At 45.9% G+C, this 26,356-nt stretch overlaps 1 protein-coding gene across 3 annotated transcripts in view; it reads left to right on the top strand.

Moving 5' to 3' along the window:
- The window catches only part of PCGF3 (polycomb group ring finger 3), a 36,461-nt gene extending 21,767 nt beyond the window's left edge, over positions 1–14,694 (top strand). For 2 of the 3 annotated variants that reach the window (XM_080797263.1, XM_080797264.1), the window contains exons 7-9: positions 2,836–2,973; positions 10,325–10,405; positions 10,807–14,694. In XM_080797263.1, coding sequence (XP_080653389.1) covers positions 2,836–2,973; positions 10,325–10,405; positions 10,807–10,854 — 267 coding nt within the window. In that variant the 3' untranslated portion in view covers positions 10,855–14,694. The remainder of the gene's footprint in view (positions 1–2,835; positions 2,974–10,324; positions 10,406–10,806) is intronic. The other variant, XM_080797265.1, reaches the window with a different exon arrangement.
- The last annotated feature ends 11,662 nt before the right edge of the window (positions 14,695–26,356 follow it).

The raw sequence follows: 26,356 nt of genomic DNA on the forward strand, positions 1-26,356 counted from the left end.
GGGAGCCTGTGGGACACGCTGGTCAACTGGGGAGGAGGACACAGGGCTTGGGGCTCCTGTGCCCAGTGAACAGAGAACTGTGTGCTGGGCTGGATAACTAGGTTTGAGTGTACATCTGTGTGTGTAACTGTAAACCGTAGGAAACAGAGGATGTGTGTCTTTCTACAGCTGACTTCTTTCAGTTGCAATTTTATTTCCAAGAATTTGGGGATGCATGATGTTGCCACATAGTGTTGCTATGTGCTCTGTGCACAGGCCATGGTATGCAGGGCGACACTGTGTCATTGCTCATTGACCTTTCTGTCTGGTGTCCTGGTCCCTCTGGTGCTCAGACACCTGAGGGGCCGACTGGCATGGCCAGCCAGGTCTCCTTGCACCTGTCCCAGACTGGACTCGCTGCTCCCAGACATGACGCCTGGTTGTCGTCCTCACTGCCGTCTTCGTGTGTGTACCAGTGGTGTTGAGCGTCTTTTCAAATGTCTCCTGGTTCTCTTGGGGCCTCCACTTTTTATCAAATTACTTATTCTGTCATGGACTGTGTATACTGGGCAGTCTGACATGCCTCCTTGAGTTGTCTGGGGCCTGCTTGCCCCCGGTCACTGTGCTCAGCCTTGAGGCTCTGGCATGGACTCATCAGTATTCAGAACTTGCAGTTTCAAAGTAATGAAATTCGTTAGTGTTTCTTTCCGTTATCTCAGGAAATTTCCCCACCCCAAGGTCATAAATATGTTCTCCTACGTTTTCTTGTAAAATATTTTTAAGTTTTACTTTTTACAGTGAGGTTATAAGCCACCAGCAGGTGATTTGAGTGCAGCTGGAGAGGAGGTTAAGTCTCTTCCTCCAGGTTGACTAGTTGGCTCATCAGCATTAGCTAATAGACCCTCCTCACCTGTCTGATAAGAGCCTTCTGTCTGTGCTGGGGTCAGCTGTGTTCTGTGCCACTGCTCCTGTCTCCCCTTGTGCCTAAACCCCAAGGAATTTACCGAGTTGCAATTATTTAATTATTTTACCTGTGAAGATGTGGCTTCTGATGGGGCATATACCCCCTTATTTTTCTTTCTCAAAATTATCTTGACTAATCACGCCCCTTCGCTCTTCCAAATAAACACTAGAAAGCAGCCGGCCACACTAGCTGAACAATCTGGATAGAACTAGGGGGCCCACCCGCCTGCCTGCTCACCTGCCCAAGGCTGCTCCCATCTCCCTCCCAGACCAGGGTCCCCTCTCCTTGTCTGTTTCATTTCATCCTCGCTCTTGAGTGGTCACTTCTCTGCTTCCTGCTGCGCTTTCCAGGCACAGCGGCTGCGTCTGGAGGCCCACCTACTGCGCCTTCCTGGCCCCTTCCCCACATCCATCCATGCAGGTGTAGGTTTCCTTCATGTCTCTTGTTTTGGTGTCTTTGCTTCCTAAATTTGAGAGTTTTTGTGCTCCATCGTTTTGATCCTTAGTTGTTACTTAAATTTTGCCTTTCCCTTGTTCTCCCTTCTTCCTTCAGAATTTCTGTTACGTGTGTGTTAGACCCCCTCAGTCTCTTACCCCCTCGCCCTTTCTTTGTTTTGTTATTTTAATGGATATCTTGCTCTCTCTACTTCTTTTAGGTAATCTCCTCAAGTTGATCTTTCATGAAATTGGTCTGTGTTCTGCTGAGACTCATCTGTGGTTCAGCCACCCACTGAGTTTTTACCGGTTGTATTTGGTTATCTTTTTTATACCTGCCTGTTTTTTTATTCAGAGTGTATTATGTTTTTAGTTCCTTCTTTTTATCTCTAGTAATTTTAGACATATGTATTTCAGTTAATTCCTCCATTCTTTTTTTTTTTCTTTTGAGAGAGAGAGTGCAGGCAAGGGGGGAGGGGCAGAGGGAGAGAGAGAATCTCAACCAGGCTCCACAGCCAGTGCAGAGCCCGACACAGGGCTCTGTCACGACACTGAGATCATGACCTGAGCTTAAATCAACAGTTGGCTGCTCAGCCGTCTAAGCCACCCAGGCACCCCTCCTTTGTTAATTCTTTTATCAGAATTTTGGGGGGTCTGACAGTGCCATTTTTTGTGGCTGCTACTAGAAAAGGATTCGTTCGTGAGTGCTGTATTGAGCGGGCCTTCTCAGCAGTCCTGCGTGGCCTGGGGGTCCTTCCTTTTGCATCTGCCAGGTATCCCCTGGTCCCAGAATCCCTTTTACTTAGTTACATTGCAGTCCTTTGTCACACGCCCTGTACTGTGACCCCACTGAACTGTGATTGTCTAAGAGGTAACTGTGAGCTTTCAAACTTTGTGCCTTTGCTTATGTTTTTTTCCTGAGCCCAGAGTCCTTTCTTCTCTAGTGACTTTGCCGTCCTGTGTCAAGGCCAGGCATCCTACTGCTTCCTTACAAAGCTTTCCTGGGCACATTCATGCAGAGTCAGTTGCACCTGTCCCTGCTGGCTGCATGTCCTTTCTCATCGCGCCAGCAGAGCGCTCTGCACAGCCCATGGGATGGGGCTCGGGGAGAAGCTCAGGACGGGGCTGCAGTCTATGTCCGTTTCCCTCTGAGACCAGCGCCATGTGTACAATGAATAAATAATTCTCAGATTCACTTTGAAGTACTATGTTCATAAAACAGAATTAACAGTGTTAGATTATATTTCACAAATCGATAAACAGAGATTTTAAGATAATGTGTATACAACAATTAAAGTAAAGCCCTCTTCCACAGTGTTGAGGTCAAAACATTTCTGATTTCACAAAGCCAGCGTTGTCACATTTACTGGAATGAGTAGCTTCTCCAAGAGCCTCAGAGCTGCACAGCACGCCCCCCCACCCCCCTGGGAGGCCTGCCAGCCTGTCTTTCTCTCCCAGGTGAGCATCTGTCTGGAGTGCAACAGCAGCAAACTGCGGGGCTTGAAACGGAAGTGGATCCGCTGCTCGGCCCAAGCAACAGTCCTGCACTTGAAGAAGTTCATCGCCAAAAAACTTAACCTTTCGTCTTTCAACGAGGTAATAGTTGTACCACAAACAGAAACTGTAGCAAATCTTTCCTCACTTGATACTTTTAAAGGTCTTTGGGGTTTTTTGTTTTTACATGGGACACAATGTGGCCAGACAAGGGCATGGGGAGCCCCCTAACAGGAGAGACAGCACCCAGGATGGCAGGGAGAGGCTGAGATGTATGAAAGGCCTTGCACTCGAAGAGAAACGCCGTTCTCTAATTTCTCTAAGTTCTCTAATTTCACAAATGGGTTATTGGCTGGGTGGAGGGGGTGAAACGGGTGGGAAGGTCAATAAGGTAAAATACTTTCAGGTATTTTGTGGTAAATGACGGGAATTGAATGAAAGTCCGCACCTCTGGTATGCACAGGGGTTGGTGGCTGACAGCTGGGATGAGTACCTTGGCTCAGATTCTCGGGGAGCCTTCCCGAGGCAGCAGCACTTACGCTAAGATGTTGGGATGGAGTGAATATATTTTGCATATGGGACAGATGCGGATTTGAGGAACCAGAAGGCAGACCATACTTGGTTAAATGGTGACCCCCACCAAAAGATGTGTCCATTTCCTAACCCCCAGCACATGTGAACATGACTTTATTAGAAAAAAGGTCTTTGTCAGTGTGTCGAGAATCTTGAGATGAAGAGATCATCCTAGATCATCCAGCTGGGCCCTAAATTCAGTGACAAAGGTCCTTATAAGAGGAGAGCAGACACAAATTGCCTCAGTCAATTTTAAAAGGTAGATATCTTACAAACTGTCTTCTCTGACTACAGTGGCATTAAGTTAGAAATCAGTAACAGAAGGAAAACTGGAAAGTTCACAAAACTGTGAAAATTAAACAGCACACTTTTTAAAAGAGATTTTATTTATTTATTTGAGAGAAAGAGAGAACACAAGCAGGGGGAGCAGCAGAGGGAGAGGGAGAAGCAGACTCCCCATCAAGCAGGGAGCCCCCCACAGGACTCGATCCCAGGACCCCAAGATCATGACCTAAGCCAAAGGCAAACACTTAGCCAACTGAGCCACCCAGGCACCCCTAATCAACACACTTAAACAACTAATGGATCCAAGAGAAATTGGAAAATACTTAGAGACAAATGAAAGTGAAAACACAACTTACCAAAATCTGTGGAATATAACAAAAGCAGTGCAAAGGGCGAAATTGATGCTATCAATACTTACATTAAAAACAAGAAAGATCTCATCAACAACCTAAATTTACATCTTGAAAAACTAGAAAAGGAACAAACTAAACCCAAATCTAGCAGAAAGAAAGAAATACTGAAGATTAACACAGAAATAAATGGAATAGAAAACAGAAAAACAATAGAGAAATTCAGCAGTTCTTTGAAAAGGCCAATAAAAAGGCCTGGGTGGCTCAGTTGGTTAAGGCTCCGACTCTTGATTTTGGCTTGGGGTATGATCTCCGGGTCATGGAACTGAACCCCGGATTAGGCTCTGTGCTTAGCACAGAGTCTGCTTGTCCCTTGCCCCCCACCCCTCTATGTTCTCTCTCTCTCTCTCAAATAAATAAAATCTTTAAAAACCATACTTTAAAAAAATTTTTGACGAACTTTGGACTAAGAACAAAGAATCTTTGGATTAAGAACAAAGACAAATTATTAAAATCTAAAATGAAAGCAGAGGCATTATTACCAATTCTACAGAAATAAAAGGGATTGTCAGAGAACACTGAACCATTGTATACCAGCAAATAGGATAACCTAGATAAGTGGACAAATTCCTGGAAACACAGAACCTACCAAGACTGCATCACAGAGATGCAGAAAGTCTGAACAGACCTACGACTGGTAAGGAGACTGAACCAGTAATCAGAAATCCCCAAGAGGAGATTCAAATTAAAACCACATTGAGATACCACCTTACACCAGTTAGAATGGCCAAAATTAGCAAGACAGGAAACAACGTGTGTTGGAGAGGATGTGGAGAAAGGGGAACCCTCTTACACTGTTGGTGGGAATGCAAGTTGGTACAGCCACTTTGGAGAACAGTGTGGAGATTCCTTAAGAAATTAAAAATAGAGCTTCCCTATGACCCTGCAATTGCACTACTGGGTATTTACCCCAAAGATACAGATGTAGTAAAAAGAAGGGCCATCTGTACCCCAGTGTTTATAGCAGCAATTGCCACGGTCGCCAAACTGTGGAAAGAACCAAGATGCCCTTCAGCAGATGAATGGATAAGGAAGGTGTGGTCCATATATAATATGGAGTATTATGCCTCCATCAGAAAGGATGAATACCCAACTTTTGTAGCAACATGGACGGGACTGGAAGAGATTATGCTGAGTGAAATAAGTCAAGCAGAGAGAGTCAATTATCATATGGTTTCACTTATTTGCAGAGCATAACAAATAACACGGAGGACATGGGGAGATGGAGAGGAGAAGAGAGTTGAGGGAAATTGGAGGGGGAGATGAACCATGAGAGACTATGGACTCTGAAAAACAACCTGAGGGTTTTGAAGGGGCAGGGGGTGGGAGGTTGGGGGAGCCAGGTGGTGGGTATTATGGAGGGCACGCATTGCATGGAGGACTGGGTGTGGTGCAAAAACAATGAATTCTGTTACGCTGAAAAGAAATTAAAAAAAAGAAAGAAAAGAAAAGAAATCCCCAAGAGAGCAAAGCCCAGGACCGGACAGCTTCATAGGTGACTTCTATCACTTAAAGAAGAATTAACACCAATCCTTCCCCAACTTTTCACAAAAATTGAAGGGGAGAGAAACTTCCCAGCTCATTCTATGGGGCCAGCCTTACCCTGATATCAAAGTCGGACAGAGACACTGTAGGAAAAGAAAACTATAGACCAACATCCATGATGAGCACAGATGCAAAAATCCTCCATGAAATACTAGCAAACAGAATTCAGCAGCATGTTGCAAGGACTATAAACCATGACTAAGTGGGTATTTCTGAAATGGAACTGTGGTTCAACATACAAAAACTGATCAAGGTAATATGTGCCAGCAACAGGATGGAGAGGGAAACCACATGATCATCTCAACTGATGTAGGTCTACAAAGCATTTGACAAAATTCAGTACCCTTTCGTGATTAAAAAAAAAAAACAACAACAGCAAAACCTCAACAAACTAGAATGGAAGACACATGAAAATAAAAGCCATATATGAAAACCCACTGCAAGATTCACACTCACTGGTGAAAGACTTACAGTGTTTCCTTTAAGATCATGAACAAGGTAGGGATGCTGCTTTCACCACTTCTATCCAACATGGGACTGGATGTCCTAGCCAGAGCAGTTAGGGAGGAAGAATATATAAAACACATCCAAATTGAAAAGGAAGAATTAAAATTATTTCTGTTTGCAGATGATATGATCTTACATGTAGAAAATCCCAAAGATTAGACACACACACACACACATACACACACACACACACACGTTAGAACTAATAAATTAATTCAGCAAGGTGGCAAGACACAAAATCAACACAAAAATCAGCTGGATTTCTGTACATTAGCAATGAATAATCTGAAAAGGAAATTATAAAAGAAAATTTAATTTACAATTGCATCAAAAAGAATAAAATACTTAGGAATTAACCAAGGAAGTGAAAGACTTGTACAGTAAAAACTACAAAAATTGCTGCAAGGAATTAAAGAAGGCATAAATAAATGGAAACATATCCCAAGTGGATGGATTGGAAGACTTAATGTTGTTAAAATGTTAATACTACCTAAGCAGTCTATAGTTAGAGCAATCCCTATCAAAATCCCAATGTTGTTTTTCAAAAACTTAAAAACCCATCCTAAATTTTATTAAATCTCAGTGGACCCTGAGTACCCAAAACAATCTTGAAAAAGAACATAACTGGAGGACCCACGCTTCCTAATTTCAAAATTTGTACTATAAGCTACATTAGTAAAAAAGTGTGGTATTGGCATAAAGACAGATATCTAAATCAATGGAATTGAATAGAGAGTCCAGAAATGAACCCTCATGTATGTGGTCAAGTGATATTCAACAAAGGTACCAAGACCACTTAGTGGGGAAAGGATAGTCATTTCAACAAATGATGCTAGAAAAACATCACCATGCAAAAGAATGGTGTTGGATCCCTACCTCACACCATATGCAAAAGTTGACGTAAAGTAGATCAAGGACCTAAATGTCAGACCTAAAACAGTAGAGCTCTTAGAAGAACACATAGGACAAAAGCTTCATGACAGTAGATTTGGCAATGATTTCTTAGATGGGGCAGTAAAGGCACAGTCACAAAATTTTAAAAATAGACAAATTGGATTTTCTGAAAATGAAAAAATTTTATACAAAATGTGAGAAATTATTTGCAAGCCATACATCTGATAATGGATTACTATCCTGAATATACAGAGAACTCCTAAAACATAGCATAAAAGAAATCGTACAACCTGATTTTAAAATGGGCAAAGGGCTTAGACACTTCTCCAAGGAAGACACAAACAGCCAATAGCCATGAAAGGGTGCTCAGTGTCACTGTTAGGGAAAATGCAAATCAAAACTACAGTGAGAACCACCTCATACCTATTAGGATGGCTACTGTAAAAAAATGAGTGAATAACAAGAAAGTAGAAGTTGGCGAGGATATGGGGAAACAGGACCCTATGCACCATTTGGGGGGGAGGTGATGGAGTGTAAAATGGTGCAGCCACTGTGGAAAACAGTGTGGACAGTCCTCAAAAAATCAAACGTACAATCACTGTATCATCCAGCAATTCCACATCTGGGTGTGTTCCCCGGAGAATGAAAAGCGGGGTCTCAATGAGATGCTGGCACCACCATGATCATGGCAGCGTTATGCACCACAGCTGAGACAGGGAGGCATGCTAGTGTCCACGGACGGGTGGATGGACAGACAGTCGGATGGATGGATAGATGATTGACAGATGGAAGGATGGATGGACAGATGGGTGGATGGATAGAGAGATAGAAGGATGGATGGATGAATGGATGGATGATGGACAGGCGGATGGATAGAGGGACAGACGATGGATGGATAAGAGGATAGACAGGATAGGCTGATGGAAAGATAGAAGGATGGATGGATGGACAGATAAACAAAATGGATACACAATCCACACAATGGAACATTCTCCAGCCTTAAACAGGAAGGACATTCTGACACCTGCCCCCACTGGGATGGACCCCAAGGACACTGTGCTCAGTGACATGAGCAACTACAAAGGGATGACACTGTGTGACCCCACTTCTGTGAGTCCCCAGAGGAGTTAGATCATAGAGACAGAGTGTGGATGGTGGATGTTGGGCTGGGGGACAGGGAGAGATGGGGAGCTACTGTTTCTTGGGGGCAGTTTGAGAAGAGGAGAAAGTTCTGGAGGTAGAGGGTGGGGCTGTTCGCAACATTGTGAACGATAAAATGGTAAATTTTATGTGTATTTTACCACATTAAAAAAAAAAAGAAAAAGGAATGAACTCTTGATACACACAAAGAGAGGAGGAAGGCGGTCTGAGGCCCGGAGCTAGCGCAAAGCTGTGCAGACAGACAGAGCTGGAGGGATGTGGCCTACTGGCTTCAGGCGGGACTCCGAGAGGTTCAGTCTGTTGTTTTCAACCCCCCAAAAGTGGGGTTTCAGGGCAGCCGTGGAGACTGATACTGAGATAGCCGAAATGATTTGCTGGTCTCTCCAGTGGGGCTGCAAGTGGGGAGCAAGGTCGGGCTGTGCTCCTGTGCTCTGGGGACAGGCTGCTGTGGCCACTGCCCCCGCACAGTTATCAGGGCCTCTGGTTAAGGTTGGTGTCCTTGCCATTTGGAGCCCGGGGTCATGATGAGGTCATCCAGAGGGTCGGCGTGGGGGAGGGGCCTGCCTGGGGGAGGTGGGGTTCAGAGCCAGCCCCCGGCCTCCCCAAGTGTTCCCCCCAGCCCAGCCCTCCTGCAAACGCTAGAGCCTTCTTCCCCTTGCCCTGAGGGAGCAGTTTAAAAGACCATCTGAGTCAGCATCATTTGTCATCAGGGAAACAAATTCAAACAATGAGACACCACTCCACACCTGTCAGAACGGCCAAAATCCAGAACTCTGACCACCACATGCTGGCAAGAGTGTGGAGCAACAGGGATTCCTGTCCACGGCTGGTGGAGACAATTTAGCCGTTTCTTACAAAACTAAATACTCTCTCACCATGCGGCCCAGCAGTCCCACTCCGTGGGGTCCCCCGAATTAACTGAAACCTTACGTCCACACGAAAACCTGCACACCATTGTTTACAGCAGTTTTATTCACAATCGCCAAAACCTGAGAACCACCAAGACGTCCTTTCACGTGTGAGTGGATGAATTAGCTGTGCTCCACGCAGACCTATGACTCATGTTCACGAGAAACAAGCGCCCGAGCCGTGAAAAGACATGGAGGAGCCTTAAATGCACGTCACTAAGGAAAGACGCAGCAGGATTCCAGCTGTGGGACATCCCAGGAAAGGCAGAACCACAGGGATAGTGACAAGACCTGCGGTTGTGGGGGGCTGGGGAGAGGAGGGTGAACAGGGGGAGCACGGGGCATGTGGGGGCCGGGAAGCAACTCTGGGTGATAGTGCAGTGGTGGGGGCCTGTCCTGATGCCCTCGTCCAGACCCACAGAATGTGCCCCCCCAGGGGGACCCTGATGTCATCTGTGGACTCTGGGTGATGGTGTCATGTCCGTGGAGGCTGGTCCACCGTAAGGGACGTCCACTCTGGTGTGGATGTGGCTCACGGGGGACCCTCAAACTGCTCTAAAAATAGTCTTTTTTAAAAAAGAAAGGAAAGGGGCATCTGGGAGGCTCAGTCATTAAGCATCTGCCTTTAGCTCAGGTAATGATCCCAGGGTGGGATTGAATCCCACATCAGGCTCTCTACTCAGTGTGGAGTCTGCTTTTCCCTCTCTTTCTCTCTCTCTCCATCTCTCTCTCTCCCTCTGGCCCTCCCCACCGCCCACATGCTTCTCTCAAATAAATAAATAAAATCTTTAAAAAAAAAAAAAAAAAAGGAAAAAGACCATCTGAAGAGCCCATTTCTTTTTTCCACTGAGATAAGAGGGACAAACTTGGCCAAGAGTGGACCATGGTGGGGAGACAGACGCACTGTGGTAACCACAGCTGAGGGCCCTGGGGGGGCCATGGTGAGTGTGGACCCCCCCAGGTGCCAGGTACTCCTGGTCCTCAGGTGGGTTGGGGTGGGGCCTTCTGAGCAGTCCCCACCTGTGCCACCTGGAGACAGGACACGCCCCCCCCCCACTGACATCATGTGGTCCAACTGGCATAGCCAGTGTGGCCCAGCGTGGCCCAGGGGGCAGATGTGCCAAGCGCCATGCCCTTGGCACCCTGACTGAAGCCTTCTTCTCCCACCAGCTGGACATTTTATGCAACGAGGAAATCCTGGGCAAGGACCACACACTCAAATTTGTGGTTGTCACAAGGTGGAGATTCAAGGTGAGACTTTGGAAAGGTTGGGTTAATTGTCAGAGTTGGCTACAAATGGCAACTACTTTTCTGTGCATATTTTTCAACTAAGAGCTTAAAAGTAACTGTCACGGCATTGTGAAAGACAATCATTGTGCCGCCATCCATGCTGCAGCCACACGGGGTCTTGGGCAAGCACCATCCCCTGACCACCCCGTGGTGGGCTGCTGCATTCAGAGGGTGCGGGGGACCCTCACCGATGCAGGAAGCAAATGGCAGGACCCCGACTTGAGGGGCAGCCTGGAGCGGGAGTGACAGCTAGCGGGACCAGGTGGGACAAAAAGTGTGCACAGGTCCCAGGTCACCTGGGCCCCAGGAAGGGGGGCCGTCCGCGTGGCTGGTGGCTGTGACTCTCTGACTTTGTCTTACAGAAGGCGCCGCTCCTGCTCCACTACAGACCCAAGATGGACCTGCTCTGAGCCTGGCCCTCGGCCAGCTCCGCTGCCCTCCGTGCCACCTGCGGGTGTCCTGGGGACCAGACTTCTGAATAGAGAGTATTTATAACTTTTGTATGAGAGAATTCACACTCAGCAAGACACTACCAGCACCACGGTTACAAGACAACGAAACACTTCACAGTCTCAGCGGCCGGAGGGGCGCCTCTCACAGACCAGATGGTAAACACGGTGGCCAGGCGACCTGTGCTTGCTTCCTGGGCCTTGGAAATCCGGTCATTTCTGTTGCGTTTATGAATTAGGGTTCATGCTAAGCCTCAAAAATCCTTGTACATTTACTGAACCCTTCCTAAGTTATTGAAAAATCTCTTTCCATGGTGAATGACAATATTTATGTTGCCTTTAGCTTCCTGAAGACTGAGAAGGTATATAAAGGGTTAATTTAAAACCATTCCATTAATTCTGTGAGTTCGCCGCGGTATTTCATCATCCACCACGTTAGGAACCGTGACAAGCCCATAGCTCCCCTGCCTCGCCTGGGGCTCTGGGGTCTGAGGCCCCGAGGTGAGGGGGGGGCTCCACCTGCTGCTCCCCACAGGGTAAACCAGAGGTGGCGTGGCCAGCTTAATGCTGGTTTGCAGAGCCGTTCTTGTTCTCAGACGGGACTGATGTTCAGTAGGGCTCTGACCCTTCAGGGACTTAAGTTCCCCACTTAATTCTTTCCCGGGTTCATCATGCTGAAGAGAGAGGTGGTGGCATTGTGTGGGGTCTCCCTGAGAAGGTGCTGTCAGTCGGAGGAGGGCTGGCACCCCGGGCGTGCAGACTGAGGTTCCCACCATGTCCACCCCACGCTGCCCCATGGACGGGGGTGTTGGGGGGGTACCCTCCAGCGAGCTTCGGAGGAGCCTGCCGGCTGTTCTTTCAGTTCTTTGGTGACCTGAAATGCCAGTCACAGGCAGCACACACTTTGTCTACCCCTTTCTCCTCCCAAGTGTTAACATTTTTGTGGGATTAGTGAATAAACTCTGACGGCACATAAGTATTTGTCCCTTTAAAACAGCAACTGGGAACATGGAAAGGCAGGAGGAGAAAGCAGCCGTTTTCCGGGGTCGTGAAATTGTTGTCCTGGGGTTCTGTGGCCATGCTTCTCCTCTCCGTCTGCCTGCACCGTCCGTTTGTCTGTGAGCTCTGGGTTCCTCCCCCTCGTCCTCAGTCACCCCCAGGCAGCCGCAGCCGCCCACCTCCTTTGTTCATGGAATGTGTCACCGTCCTGTCTGGAATTTCTTCTCACATTTGCTTTGAATGTTATGGTTGGGTTTTTTCTGTTTCCTTTTCTGTTATATACGTGAGACCTAATCTTGGTGACAAGAAAACCATTCAAATTAATTCAATCCAAGTGATTCTAACATAAGGCCTTTTAGAAGCCTCGAAGCAGGTTCTGTTAGGAATTGGTCACCAGTCACCCCTCCCTGAAGCCCCTTCACCCCCGGTGCTGTTTGCCGTGTTCAGTTCGCTAGCTTGCTGTCCGTCTGAATCACGTCTGCGGGTCGCTCCACGAGGGTCACTGAGTAGGTGTATATGAGTGCATATGACCTGTCTACCTCAACATACACATTGTTGCTGAAGCCACACTAACCACGGTGCGGTCTGGGCTCTGGCGTTGGAACTCGGCTGTTTTCCTGGGTGGCGGCGGAGGGGAGGGTCCCACAGTGTAAGCATCCAAATTCAAACAAAATGAACTCACAGTTCAGGTCAGACTGAGTGTCGCTGTCAGAATCTCCTAATAGATATTTGTGACTTTGTAGCTATCTTTGGAATCACTTGAATTTGCTATGGTGCTAAGTGGACGTATTTCGATACACAGGTGGAGGTGGTCAGGGCCAGTGCTCACACCGCCGGCTGGCTGCTGACCCACCCGTGACCCCCTTTTGTAATCGTGTTACCCTGACAAAACCTCAGCTGCAGACCTACTATTTTTCTAAGATTCCTCATGCAGACTGTCTTCACTGCAGGATGGCCCCAGGGACCCGCAGCCTGCGGCAGACGGGAGCCCAGAGCCTGTGTCCCGGGGCGACTTCTGTGGTCCCCTCCCCACTGGCACGCTTTCATTTCACCTCGAAAGGCTGAGTTTCATTTTTTCCAGCATGCAAGCCAGGATCAGTTTCTTTTTTAACAGACGGAGTTCCTGTGAAGTGGTCTTCACGACTGTTGACGCTGGTAAAAACACACGTGCTGTTCAGTCACCTTCCTGCGTCACCGTCACCGGCAGTGGGACCCGCTCCCCAGCACGCGGGCTCACTACGTGCAGTTCTCATGAAGATAGAAAATTCAGATAGAATATATAATATTGAATTTAAGATTTGGGGGGTTAAAAAAAAAAGAAAACTTAACTTTATAAAATTATTTATTCTATTTTAAGCCTTCTATCATATTTTCCCATCCAATTGTTTGGTTTCCGTGGTCCAGCTTTATTTACAGGCATATAAAATGAAATTGTGACATGTTTTGCAAGCTTCTTCTTTTTACTTTGAGTAGCTTTTAATTTGTACGTTTTTGTTTCATATAGATGAAGAGCATCGTTCATGCTTTTGTGCGATAGGTTCCAAGATGCATTTATTAGATATCTGTTTAAATTGTAATGTCGCATCTCTTCTAAATCGAAAGGGAATGTCGGTGGAATTTCAAAATATGTGCATTCAGCTATTTGGTTTTTCCTTCTCACTGTTGTTCCAAGAACGCTGTTTGGGGATAGTTTGTGTGTGTGCCCCGTGCGAAAACACCTGTCCACAACATCTGAGGGCGCGTGACCAGGTAGGCAGCCGCCAAGCGCTGTGTGGCCGCCCCAGGTCCCCCGTCTTCAGACCCTGCGTGCTCACAGCCCTGGATATGCCACTGCGTATCAACCATACGTGGGACGGTGCTACTCCCCCTGCGGCCCGAGCCCTCCGGGTCGTGCGGCCTCTGATGCCTCCTTGTGGTGAAGTCTTTAGAAATTTCGTTTCATTTTTTTCCTCAAAGTTCACAGGCGGGCATTTTAGAGCAATTTAAAATGTGTCATTGGATCGATTGTTCTAGGAACGAGCCAGCTGATTTCTACTTTATACGTGAATATCAGATACGCTCTCAAGATATTGAAAGTAAACAGCGCAGGTAGCCAAATCAGAAAATATCCAGTTTCTCTGTTTCCTCAGGAAATCATTAACACTCCAGCACATCACGTGTGACCTTTGCGTGATAAGCCAGTGGGTTTCTCTGCCTTGGTATTTCAGCAAACTACGGAAGTTGGGATAAGTAGATTAGAAAAACATTATTCACACTAACCATAATTTTGTAAAGGTTCTGTCCCTGCCAGGCAGGGACCCAGGTGGCCCGGCCAGCCACCAGCCCACCGAGGGGGCTCTGCCTGCGCAACCCACCCCCCTACCCTCCACCTGCATCACGTGTGGGTCACCACATCCATGAGTGCATCTGAAGGATAGACTGATGTTTGAGTGTCCCCTAAAATGTGTGTAGCATTAGTGTAAATGTCTATTCCGACAATTTAATTGGGTCTAAGGAAACCATTTTTCCCTAAATGATGAAGGGTCCAGGGGTGTGAGCCACCGTTAGCCTGATCGTCACACGTGTTGCGGTTTACTGAGATGACAATGCAGATACATATTTTTGACTGTTTAATTTGAAAGTTTACATTTTTTATGCTTTGTGTTGGTGTGTAATTTTTGTACTATTGGTGGCTAGTTTTTGTCTAAAATCTTTTTTGGAATATTGCTTAAATGTTTTGATTTTATGATAGTGAAGCTTGTACTCAGTGTTTTGCCAATTAATATTATATGCTTGTAATAAAAGCAAAAGAAAAACTTACCTAAAATTCTTTCAGCCTGGAAATTTATAATCTAAAATACTTGGCTTTTGGTTTTTGGGGGTTTTGTGGGGGTTTTTGGAGATAATGTAAAATATTTGTACGAGCATACGGTGGATGATCTGTTGTCTACTACAGTATGATGAAAACACCACAGGCGTTGGTAGTGTCTGGAGGACACACCCCTCACACCATTCTCTGCTTCACCCTGTCCTGAGCCCGCACAGATTAACTCCCTTATCCTGCTTCACGGGGCCCCTGTAGCTGCACAACTCCAGTGGAGCTGGCCGGGGTTTGGTACCACAGGTTTGGCGGGAATGTGTGTACCGTCTGCGCTCATCTGTCTGCTTGGAGTGAGAACTCACTTTGGTGGAGAGCGCCATGTGCCAATGAAAATACTGTTAAAAAAAAGAAACTGCTAGTCCCTGTGGTGGGTGGGCTGACAGTATTTTACTTCCCTGTTAGGGTGTCAGTCAGAGTTCCCAGAGGAGCAGAAGCTGCAAAGATACACATGTACGGGAATCTGTGTCTGATGTCGTGAGCGCACTAAGAGCACACACGGGTTTTGTTTTCCCAGAATGTCAGCTTTTTTTTTTGAAAGATTTTATTTTATTTATTTAACAGAGAGATCACAAGTAGGCAGAGAGGCAGGCAGAGGGGGAGGATGAAGCAGGCTCCCTGCTGAGCAGAGAGCCCAATGTGGGGCTCGATCCCAGGACCCTGAGATCCACCCAGAGGCTTTAACCCACTGAGCCACCCAGGCGCCCCAGAATGTCAGCTTTATTCAGTTGTAAAGCAAGGTTGAAGCAGGTTTAGGGTCCCAAACTCAATGACGTTTCATTGCACATGCCATTTTGGCTTCATATATCTCACACAAACCAAAGCGCGTATGAAAATCACAACAAACTAGATATAATCACAAACAAGATAAAATCACAACAAACAAGATATAAGGGGATACGTTGTTAATAAACCAAATGCAAAGTCAGCCTGTGAGCGAGCAGTTGAGATGAGGATAAAGTATTTGTTGTGTCCGGGCCGTGGTGAGTGGTGGCGGGGTGGGGCGGGGGCTCTCCCTGTTCAGAGATCAGTTGGACAGAACTTGGTGGCAGTTGCTTTCTGATCCTGTCAGACGTGAAAGCATCATCATCTGGAGAGTCAACACTTGCTGCAAAAGTCCTGCCTTTCAAAGGAGTTGAATCGATGGTGGGCCTTTGCCGTCTCTCCTGGTCCTACTGATTATCAGTTCCTGGTGCTGTTGGCTTGTGCTGGTCTTGACGGTCCCTGCTCCTGGAGGGTCGCATCTGCTCGACAGGACTGACTCCATTTGCTGTCTGCATGCATGTTCAAGGAGTTTGCTCTGTGGAGGCCGTCTGTCAGCTGCAAACTGGGGAGGGCGCGTGCAGTGCCGTGAAGGGCAGGAGAGGACCATGTCCCAGCTCAGGTGTCAGGCGAGAGGCGGTCCCTCTTCCTCCACCTTTCTCTCCAGTCAGGCCTTCCAGGGCTTGCGTGATGCCCACCGGCTTAGGGGAGGGCTCAGCCCGCCAAACCAGATGCTCTTCTCGTCCAGAAACACCCTCACAGGCACATTCAGAGTCACTTCGGTCTGGGCACGCCAGGACCCGTTCAAGCAGATGCATGAAATTACCCGTGAGAGAGAATGACGGGGGCACTATGCCCAAAACTTTGTTTTTTAAAGGTTATGTAATTGATAGCAATCTTGAAAATCTGAGAAAACTGAAAAAAAAAAGAATATGATGACCAAAATTATATTCCCTCGTGGGTTTCAGATCAGTTAACGTGAAAGAAAAGTTTAGTGTTAAGAAACGGACTTTGCCAGGCCACCTGGGGGGCTCTATTGGTGAAGCCTCTGCTTTCAACTCTGGTCATGATCCTGGGGTCCTGGGATCAAGCCCCACATCGGGCTTCCTGCTCAGCAGGGAGCCTGCTTCTCCCTCTCCTCCCTGCTCATGCTCTCTCTTGCTATCTCTGTCTCTCTCAAATAAATAAGTAAAATCTTAAAAAAAAAAAAAAAAAAAAAAAAGAAGGAAGGGAGGGAGGAAAAAAGAAACACTTTGCCTGTTCTACTTGCTTTCTTTCAGTAAGTGGTCTAGAATGTCAGGTTACCAGATGTTCACCTGGATCCCGGAGTTGGCAGCCGGGAGCAGCAGGAGGGGAGGGGGCATCTTCGGGGTTAGGCCCCCCTTGCTGGTCCGAGTCTCCGCTGGTGGGACCCAGGGCTCTGCAATCCTCCTGGCTCCTCCTGAGACCTGGGAGCCCTCTCTGTAGGCCTCGAGGGACTGTGTGTGCCTGTCTGCTCCTCTCACCTGAGGTCTCCCTGGCGGTTTTGCTCCTTCAGTGTGAATGCATGTGCGTGAAAATGTGAGTCCCGTTTTAACTGGAAGAACTATTACGAATGTGATTGTGCAGCCCTAAAATGTAACAGGAGCACATGGCACAGCTTGAATGTCTCCCTTAGATTTTTGGTTCTTAAGGATAAAACCCCCAGTGGGTGCAACAAGAGCCCCCCTAAGGGGCAGCTGTGGCCAGACCGCGGGGTGTGGGGCAGGGGCTGCCTCACTGTCCCCGTAATGCACCCTTTGCCTGGAACAATGAAATCATATGTCCATCTCCCAGTTACACTGAAATACACCTGTGCTGACCCAGTAAGTCTCCTGTAGGGCATACAGTTCACTCCCTCCATCAAAGATCAACAGTGGAGGGCACCTGGCTGGCTCAGCAGGTAGAGCCTACAACTCTCAGCCTTAGGGTCGTGAGTTCAAGCCCCACGTTCGGCCTGGAGCCTACTTAAAAGAAAGAGACCACTGGTGATATTCTGTACCTTCTCTTATTTACATGGCAGTGAGATGCTTTCCCAGGTCCTGAGGAGAGGGACAGGGCTGTCTCAACCACGTGCGGACTCTGCAGTTAGGACCCTTGTCAGCTTCATTTTTATTAAGCTGGATTTATTTTGGTATGAAAAATTAACAATGTGTTACATTTATTCCTACTGTTTTTTAAGTATATTGGGGTACTATGAAAACAAATTTTCTGCTTTAAGAACATTTTTTAAAAGATTTTATTCATTAAAAAAAAGATTTTATTCATTTGAAAGAGAGCATGAGCAGGGAGAAGGGCAGAAGGAGAAGCAGACCCCCCACTGAGCAGGGAGCCTGATGTAGGTAGGACTCAATCCTGGGACCCTAAGAACATTTTTAGTCAAGGGGCGTCTGGGGGGCTCAGTCAGTGAAGCTCCCAACTTTTAGTTTCAGATCAGGTCGTGATCTCGGGGTCGTGGGATCGAGCCCAGTGTCAGACTCCCTGCTCAGCACAGGGTCTGCTGCTCCCTCTCCCTCTGCTCCTCCCCTTGTGCTCTCTCACTCTTGCTGTCTCTCAAGTAAATTAATAAAATCTTTTTTTAAAAAAAGTCTGAGACTTTAATGGGTTTATTTATTTATTTTGGAGAGAGAGCATGTGCTTTGAGTTGGGGAGGTGGGCAGAGGGAGAGAGACACTCCAGCAGACTCCCACTGAGCGTGGACCCCGACGTGGGGCTCCATCTGAGGACCCTGAGACTAGGACTTGAGCTGAAACCAAGAGTCGGATGCTTCCCCAACTGCACAACCCAGGCGCCCTGACAGGGATATTCTTTTCTTTTCTTTTTTAAGATTTTATTTATTTATTTGACAGAGACACAGTGAGAGAGAGAACACAAGCATGGGGAGTGGGGGAGGGAGAAGCAGGCTTCCTACTGAGCAGGGAGCTGGATGTGGGGCTGGATCTCAGGACCCTGGGATCAGGACCTGAGCCGAAGGCAGAAGCTTAACGATGGAGCCACCCAGGTGCCCCCCGATGGGGATATTCTTAACGTCTGCTTTTAAGCATAATGGTTGTGGGGTTTTGATAAACACCTTCTGCTAAGTGGAGAAATTGCCTTCCATGACAGCTTACTTAATATTTTAATCAGGAATATGTGTTAATTATTTATTTTATTTTTTTTAATTAAACATTTTATTTTATTCTTAAGATTTTATTTATTTATTTGACACAGAGAGAGAGATCACAAGTAGGCAGAGAGGCAGGCAGAGGGAGAGGAAGGGAAGCAGGCTCCCCCGCTGAGCAGAGAGCTGGATGCAGGGCTCGATCCTAGGACCCTGTGACCATGACCTGAGCTGAAGGCAGAGGCTTAACTCACTGAGCCACCCAGGTCCCCTAAAATTAAAATTTTTAAATTACCCTTTTGGTTTTGGAGTTCTTACACATGAATTTGTGCAACCGCTACAGTGAGGACACAGAACGGCTCATCAGCCGAAAGAGTCCTTAAATTTTTTTTTTAATTTATTTATTTGTTAGAGAGAGAGAGCGAGCGAGCACAGGCAGAGAGTGGCAGGCAGAGGCAGACGGAGAAGCAGGCTCCCCACCGAGCAAGGAGCCCCATGTGGGACTCGATCCCAGGACGCCGGGATCACGACCCGAGCCAAAGGCAGCCACTCAACCAACTGAGCCACCCAGGCGTCTCCCGAAAGAGTCCTTCTTAGTGCCAATCCTCTGTTGCTGAGCACCTGCCCCACCAATGGTCCCAGGCCACCTTCAGCACCACGCCTGCCACCTTCAGCACCACGCCTGCCTTCTCGAGAGCGTGGTAAGCACGTACCCTGAGCCCCACAGCGCTGCCTAGGTCCGTACTCCCCCTTCCCTATGCTCTAGGCAAGCCACAGTTACCAGATCCCCCGCGCACGCAGATCTTCTGTGCTTGCAGTATTCAGTGACTGTGAACAGAGCAGCTTGTGAACATTCCCACACGAGTTTGCACGGGGATCACAAGACTTTGTTCTCTGAAAGTAGAATTGCTGGGTCATCTGCTGAGCATGCACTTCACCTGGTAAACTGCTCTCATCTGCATTTCTGACCGCGAGGTGTGAGAGTCCCAGCTGCTCCACTGCTGGTGTCCCCCTGAGGGTAGCCCAGTTACAGGCGTGCAGGAGGGTCTCACTGTGGTTTGAGTCTGCCTTTCCCTGGTGGCCACAGATGTTGAGCATCTCGGTGGCTTGTTGGCCATTATATCATCTACAGTGTGCCTTTTGCCCACTTTCTAATTGAGGATTTTTTTCCCGCATTGTTGAGTTTTGACAGTTCTTTATATACCTTGGATACAAGTCCTAAGTTGGATATGTGGCTTATAAGTATTTCACCCCGTCTTTAGCTAGTGTTTTCGTTCTCTTGACACTGTCTTTGGCAGGACAAATTTTTTGGCAGGACATAAGGTCCAATTTATTGCTATTTTTTCCTTTATGGATTATTTCATGGATTATGCTTTTACTGTCATTTCTAAAACTCTGCTAGATCCCAGGTCATGAATATATTTTTCTGTTTTCTTGCAAACATTTTATACTTTTTTTAAAAGATTTTATTTATTTATTTGACAGACAGAGATCACAAGTAGGCAGAGAGGCAGGCGGGGGGCGGGATAGTCAGGCTCCCCGCTGAGCGGAGAGCCCGCCCGCATCGATGCAGGGCTCCATCCCAGGACCCCGGGACCATGACCTGAGCCAAAGGCAGAGTCTTTAACCCACTGAGCCACCCAGGCGCCCCAACATTTTATAATTTTATGCTTATTTACATGTGATCCATTTTGAGTTAGCTGTAAGACATAAGGTATATGTCACAGTTCAATGTTTTGCATACTAATCATTGCATTACCATTTGTCAAAAAGACTTTCCTTTCCCCACTGAATTGATTTTGCAACTTGTCAAAGATCAATTGACCATATGTATTTGGGTCTATTCCTGGTCTCTATTCTGATCATTCACCTGTATGTCTTATCCCTACCAACACCACACTGTCTTGACTCTTGTTGCTTTAGGGAAAGCATTGAAATTGGGTAGTCTGATTCCTCCACCTTTGTTCTTCTTTATAAAAAGTTACTTGAGTTGTCCTAGCTCCATTACCCTTTCATATAAATTTTAGAATCATTATATCTATGAAAATGTCCCCCTGGGATTTTTGGAATTATGTTAATTCTATAGATCACTCTGGGGGAGATTTATATCCCATATTGAGTCTTCCCAGTATGAGTTTATCACTCATTTATGAGGTCTTCTTAAATTTTTTATCACCATTTTATAGTTTTCAGCATATGGATTCTGTACACGGTTTGGTTAGCTGTATACCTAAATCTTTCAGTCTGCCTTTTTATCTATCACTCACCCTTCTTCCCTTCCTTCCTTCCTTCCTTCCTTCCCTAACATTTTTAAATTTTAATTCAAATAATTACGTATAATGTATTACTGGTTTCAGAGGTACAGGTCAGTGATTCATTAGCCTTACATAACACTCAGTGCTCACTATGTCACTTGCCTTCCTTAATGTCCATCACTTAGTTACCCCAACCCTCCACCTCCTTCCCCTCCAGCAACCCTCAGTTTGTTCCGTATGACTAAAAGTCTCTTATGGTTTGTCTCCCTCTCTGGTTTCATCTTGTTTCATTTTTCCTCTCTTCCCCTATGATCCTCTGTTTTGTTTCCTGAATTCCACATATGAGTGAGATTGTACGATAGTTGTCTTTCTTGGGTCAACTTATCTTGCTTAGCATGATACCGTCTAGTTCCATCCACATTGTTGCAAATGGCAAAATTTCATTTTTACAGCTGCATAATATTCCTCTGTGTGTGTGTGTGTTTACGACATCTTTTTATTTTTTTAAGATTTTATTTATTTATTTGACAGAGACAGATCACAAGTCGACAGCGGTGGGGGAAGCAGGCTCCCTGCTGAGCAGAGAACCCGATGTGGGGCTCGATCCCAGGGCCCTGGGATCATGACCTGATCCGAAGGCAGAGGCTTAACCCACTGAGCCACCCAGGCGCCCCTAGCAGACATTTTTTTAAAGATTATTTATTTATTTATTTGACAGACAGAGATCACAAGTAGGCAGAGAGGCAGGGAGGGGGTGGGGAGGGCAGGCTCTTGGCTGAGCAGAGAGCCCGATGCGGGGCTCGATCCCAGGACTCTGGGATAATGACCTGAGCTGAAGGCAGAGGCTTTAACCCACTGAGTCACCCAGGTGCCCCAGTAGCAGACATTTTAACAATATTTGTTCTTCCAATCCATGAGCATGGAACCTTTTTCCATTTCTTTGTGTCTTCCTCAGTTTCTTTTAAGAGTGTTCCATAGTTTTCAGAGTGCAGATCCTTTGCCTCTTTGGTTAGGTTTATTTCTAGGTATCTTATGGTTTTGGGTGCAATTCTAAGTTGGATCAACTCCTTAATCTGTGTTTCTTCTGTCTCATTGTTAATGTATAGAAATGCAACTGACTTCTGTGCATTGATTTTACATCCTGCGACTTTCCTAAATTCCTGTATGAGTTCTAGCAATTTTGGAGTGGAGTCTTTTGGGTTTTCCACATAGAGTATCGTATCATCTGTGAAGAGTGAGAGTTTGACTTCTTCTTTGCCAATCTGGATGCCTTTTCTTTCTTTTAGTTGTCTGATTGCTGAGGCTAGGACTTCTAGTACTATGTTGAACAGCAGGAGTGATAGTGGACACCCCTGTTGTGTTCCTGACCTTAGGGGAAAAGCTCTGTTTTCCCCCCATTGAGAATGATATTTGCTGTGGGCTTTTCATAGATGGCTTTGATGGTATAGAGGTATGTTCCCTTTACCCCTACACTGTGGAGAGTTGTTTTTTTTTTTTTTTAAGATTTTATTTATTTATTTGACAGACAGAGATCACAAGTAGGCATAGAGGCAGGCAGAGGGAGAGGAGGAAGCAAGATCCCTGCTGAGCAGAGAGCCTGATGTGGGGCTCGATCCCAGGACCCTGGGACCATGACCTGAGCCAAAGGCAGAGGCTTTAACCCACTGAGCCACCCACGTGCCCCACTGTGGAGAGTTTTAATCAAGAAATGTTGATGTACTTTGTCAAATAATTTTCCTGCATCTGTTGAGAGGATCATATGGCTCTTGTTCTTTCTTTTATTAACGTATTGTATCACATTGATTGATTTGCAGCTGTTGAACCAAACTTGCAGCCCAGGAATAAATCCCACTTGGTCGTGGTGAATAATCCTTTTAATGTACTGTTGGATCCTATTGGCTAGTATTTTAGTGAGAATTTTTGCTTCCGTGTTCATCAGGGATATTGGTCTGTAATTCTTTTTGGTGGGGTCTTTGGTTTTGGGATCAAGGGAATGCTGGCCTCATAGAGTTTGAATGTTTTCCTTCCATTTCTATTTTTTTAATAGCTTTACAAGAATGGGTATTAATTCTTCTTTAAATGTTTATTAGAACTCCCCTGGGAAGCCATTCTACTCTGGACTCTTGTGTTTTGGGAGATTTTTGATGACTGCTTCAATCCCCTTACCAGTTATGGATCTCTTCAGGTTTTCTATTTCTTCCTGGTTCCGTTTTGGTAGTTTATGTCTCTAGGAATTCATCTAATTCTTCCAGGTTGTCTAATTTGTTGGCATCTGGTTGCTCATAATATGTTCTTAGAATTGTTTATATTTCTTCAGTGTTGGTTGTGATCTCTCCTCTTTCATTCATGATTTTTTAAATTTGGGTCCTTTCTGTTTTCTTTTTGATAAGTCTGACCAGGGGTTTATCAATCTTATTGATTCTTTGAAAGAACCAGCTCCTAGTTTCATTGATCTGTTCTACTGTTCTTGTGGTTTCTATTCCATTTATTTCTGCTCTGATTTTATTATTTCTCTTCTCTTTCTGGATTTAGGCTTTATTTGATACTCTTTCTCCAGCTCCTTTAGGGTAGGGTTAAGCTGTGTATTTGAGACCTTTCTTGTTTCTTGAGAAAGGCTTGTACTGCTATATATTTTCCTCTTAGAACCGCCTTTGGTGTATCCCAAAGGTTTTGAACAGTTGTTTTCATTTTCATTTAATTCCATGAATTTTTAAAATTCTTCTTTAATTTCCTGGTTGACCCATTCAATCTTTGTAGGATGCTCTTTAGTCTCCATGTGTTTGAGTTCTTTCCAACTTTCCTCTTGTGATCGACTTCCAGTTTCAAAGAAAGCTTGCTTGCTTGCTTGCTTTCTTTCTTTCTTTCTTTCTTTTCTTTCTAGGAGGCTATTGTGTTCAATTTCAGTTTCCAATTTTGTATTGTTTTATATAGTACTAAGATTGATTTTTGTGTGTTATCCTGTGACCTCACATTTAACATGGGATAAAATATGTTGTGATTGTTTTAGAATAGCCTGCAACTTTCTACATAGATGATTGTATAGTCTGTGTGTCTCCCTTTCCAATCTATATTATTTTTATTTCTTTTACTTGCCCTTTGCACTGGCTGGGACTTCCAACATTGAATAGGTGTGGTGAGAGAGGATGTTTTTACCTTGTTTCTGATCTTAGAAGGAAAGCGTCCAGCATTTCATCATTAAGTATTACACAGTTACATAAGCCTGGGCAAATAGCAATAGCAAATAGCATATGAAAAGATGCTCAAAATCATCTCGGTAGAGGATTGCAAATTAAAATAATAGTGAAACATCTATCTGAATGACCAAAACCTGGAATACTGACAACTTCAAGTACTGGCATGGGCATGGAGCCACAGGGACCCTCCGCACTGCTACGGGAATGGGAGCTACTGCAGCCACTTTGGAAGACAGGACAGTGGTTTTTCCCAGAACTAAACATACTCAACACATGATCCAGCAGTCCCGCTCCTTGGTATTTACCCAAATGTGTTGAAAACTTACATCCAGTGGTGCCTGGCTGGCTCAGTTGACGGAGCACGCAACTCTTGATCTCAGGGTCATGAGTTCAAGGCCCACATTGGATGTAAAGCTTATTTGAAAGAGAAAAAGATGGCTCAGTCAGGGAAGCATCTGTCTTCACGTGAAGTCATGATCTCAAGGTCCTGGGATTGAGTCCCACATTGGGATCCTTGCCATCTCCCTCTCCCTCAGCCTACCATTCTCCCTGCTTGTGCCCTCTTGTGTCTCTCGCTCTGTGTCAAATAAATAAATAAAATCTTGAAAAAAAGAAAAAAAAAGGAAGAAAATGTACCTCCACACAAAGTTTTCATAAACGTTTATAACAGCTTTATTTGTAATTACCAAAACCCGAAAACAACGAAGCTGTTTTTCAGTAGGTGAATGGATCTGGAAGGGGTGATGAATCTGTGGATCACAGGCAGTATAAAATCCTGAAACCATAATGTACTCTGTGGATCCGTGTCTCTGCACGTTCGTCAAAACACACAGAATGTACAGCACAAAAAATTAAATCTAACGGAAACTATCAAGACTTTAGTTAACAACAGCACATCAATGTTGGTTCACAATTGTAAAAAATGTATCACACTTATGCAAGATGCTAACAAGGAGGGAAATGAGGGGGATGTATGAGAATGCTCTGTACTTTCCACTCAGTTTTTCTATAAACCTCTACCTGCTCAGAAGAATAAAGTCTATTAACTACTAAAAAAAAAAAAAAAAAAAAAAAAGACAGCCCCCCCCCCCCCCGGGTGGCTCAGTGGGTTAAAGCCTCTGCCTTCGGCTCAGGTCATGGTCCCAGGGTCCTGGGATCGAGCCCCACATTGGGCTCTCTGCTCTGCGGGGAGCCTGCTTCCCCCTTCTCTCAGCTTACCTCTCTGCCTACTTGTGATCTCTGTCTGTCAAGTAAATAAATAAAATCTTAAAAAAAAAAGAGAGAACTTTTGGGTGCCTGGAATACTGGCTCAGTCAGTTAAGCATTTCTTGAGTTATTTTTTCTGCTAGGGGCTCTTGGCCATGTTTGCACCCAATATTTATTTGTTCGCTTGTTTTTCTGCACTGTGTCTGGTTGGTTGCCTTGCTGGTTCTTTCCATTTTGCTTTTGCTAGGACAGCCCCATCCAGAATACATTTCCAGCTTAGCTATAGCACAGTGAGGTTTCACACTCTTCCCCCCATTTCTGAGAATGACTTGCTCTTTATTCCACATCGGATTGCTGTGGGGCTTTGGTGACCCTGCGTGCCTCTGTGGCCTGCGAGTCTGGAAGTGGCTGGGCGAGTCCAGGTGGGCCAGGTCAGTCACCTGTGCTGAGATGGCATGCTGAGTCAGGGACACTGGCAGTGTTTACCCCACCCAGCAGGCCTGGGGCAGCAAAGCATCAAATCATCCCTAGGAGGACAGAGCTCTGGACCCCTCCTTCCCATTAGGGATCTGCCTGCTCTTCCCTGTTTTCCTGTCACCTGCCTCCATGCAGCAGCTCCCCCCCTTGCCTGTGCAGGAGCAGTGAGAATACTCAGAAGGGAGCCTGGGACTGTCCGGCCCCAATGGTTTTTCCACTCTGCAGGCAGGTGAGCTGGTTAAGGGTTGACACTGCACTTCCTTCTCTTCTGTGTCTTTCATTAGCTGCTGGTTTTAATGGTGTTTGAATTGGATTCTGCCTTTTCCAGATTAATTTTGTAAGTAAACTTGTAATTTTAGAACAGTTTTAAATTTCTAAAAAAAAAAAAAAGTTACGGGGCAACTGGGTATATCAGTCGGCAAAGTGTCTACTTTAGGTTCAGGTCATGATCCCAGGACCCTGGGATCAAGCCCCACATCAGGCTCCCTGCTCAGTGGAAAGCCTGCTTCTCCCTCTCCCTGCTGCTCCCGCTCCTTGTGTGCTTGCTCTCTCTCTCTCTCTCTCTGTGTCAAATAAATAAATAAAATCTTTAAAA

The sequence above is a fragment of the Martes martes genome, assembly GCF_963455335.1.
Source record: "Martes martes genome assembly, chromosome: 2".
Lineage (NCBI taxonomy): Eukaryota > Metazoa > Chordata > Mammalia > Carnivora > Mustelidae > Martes > Martes martes.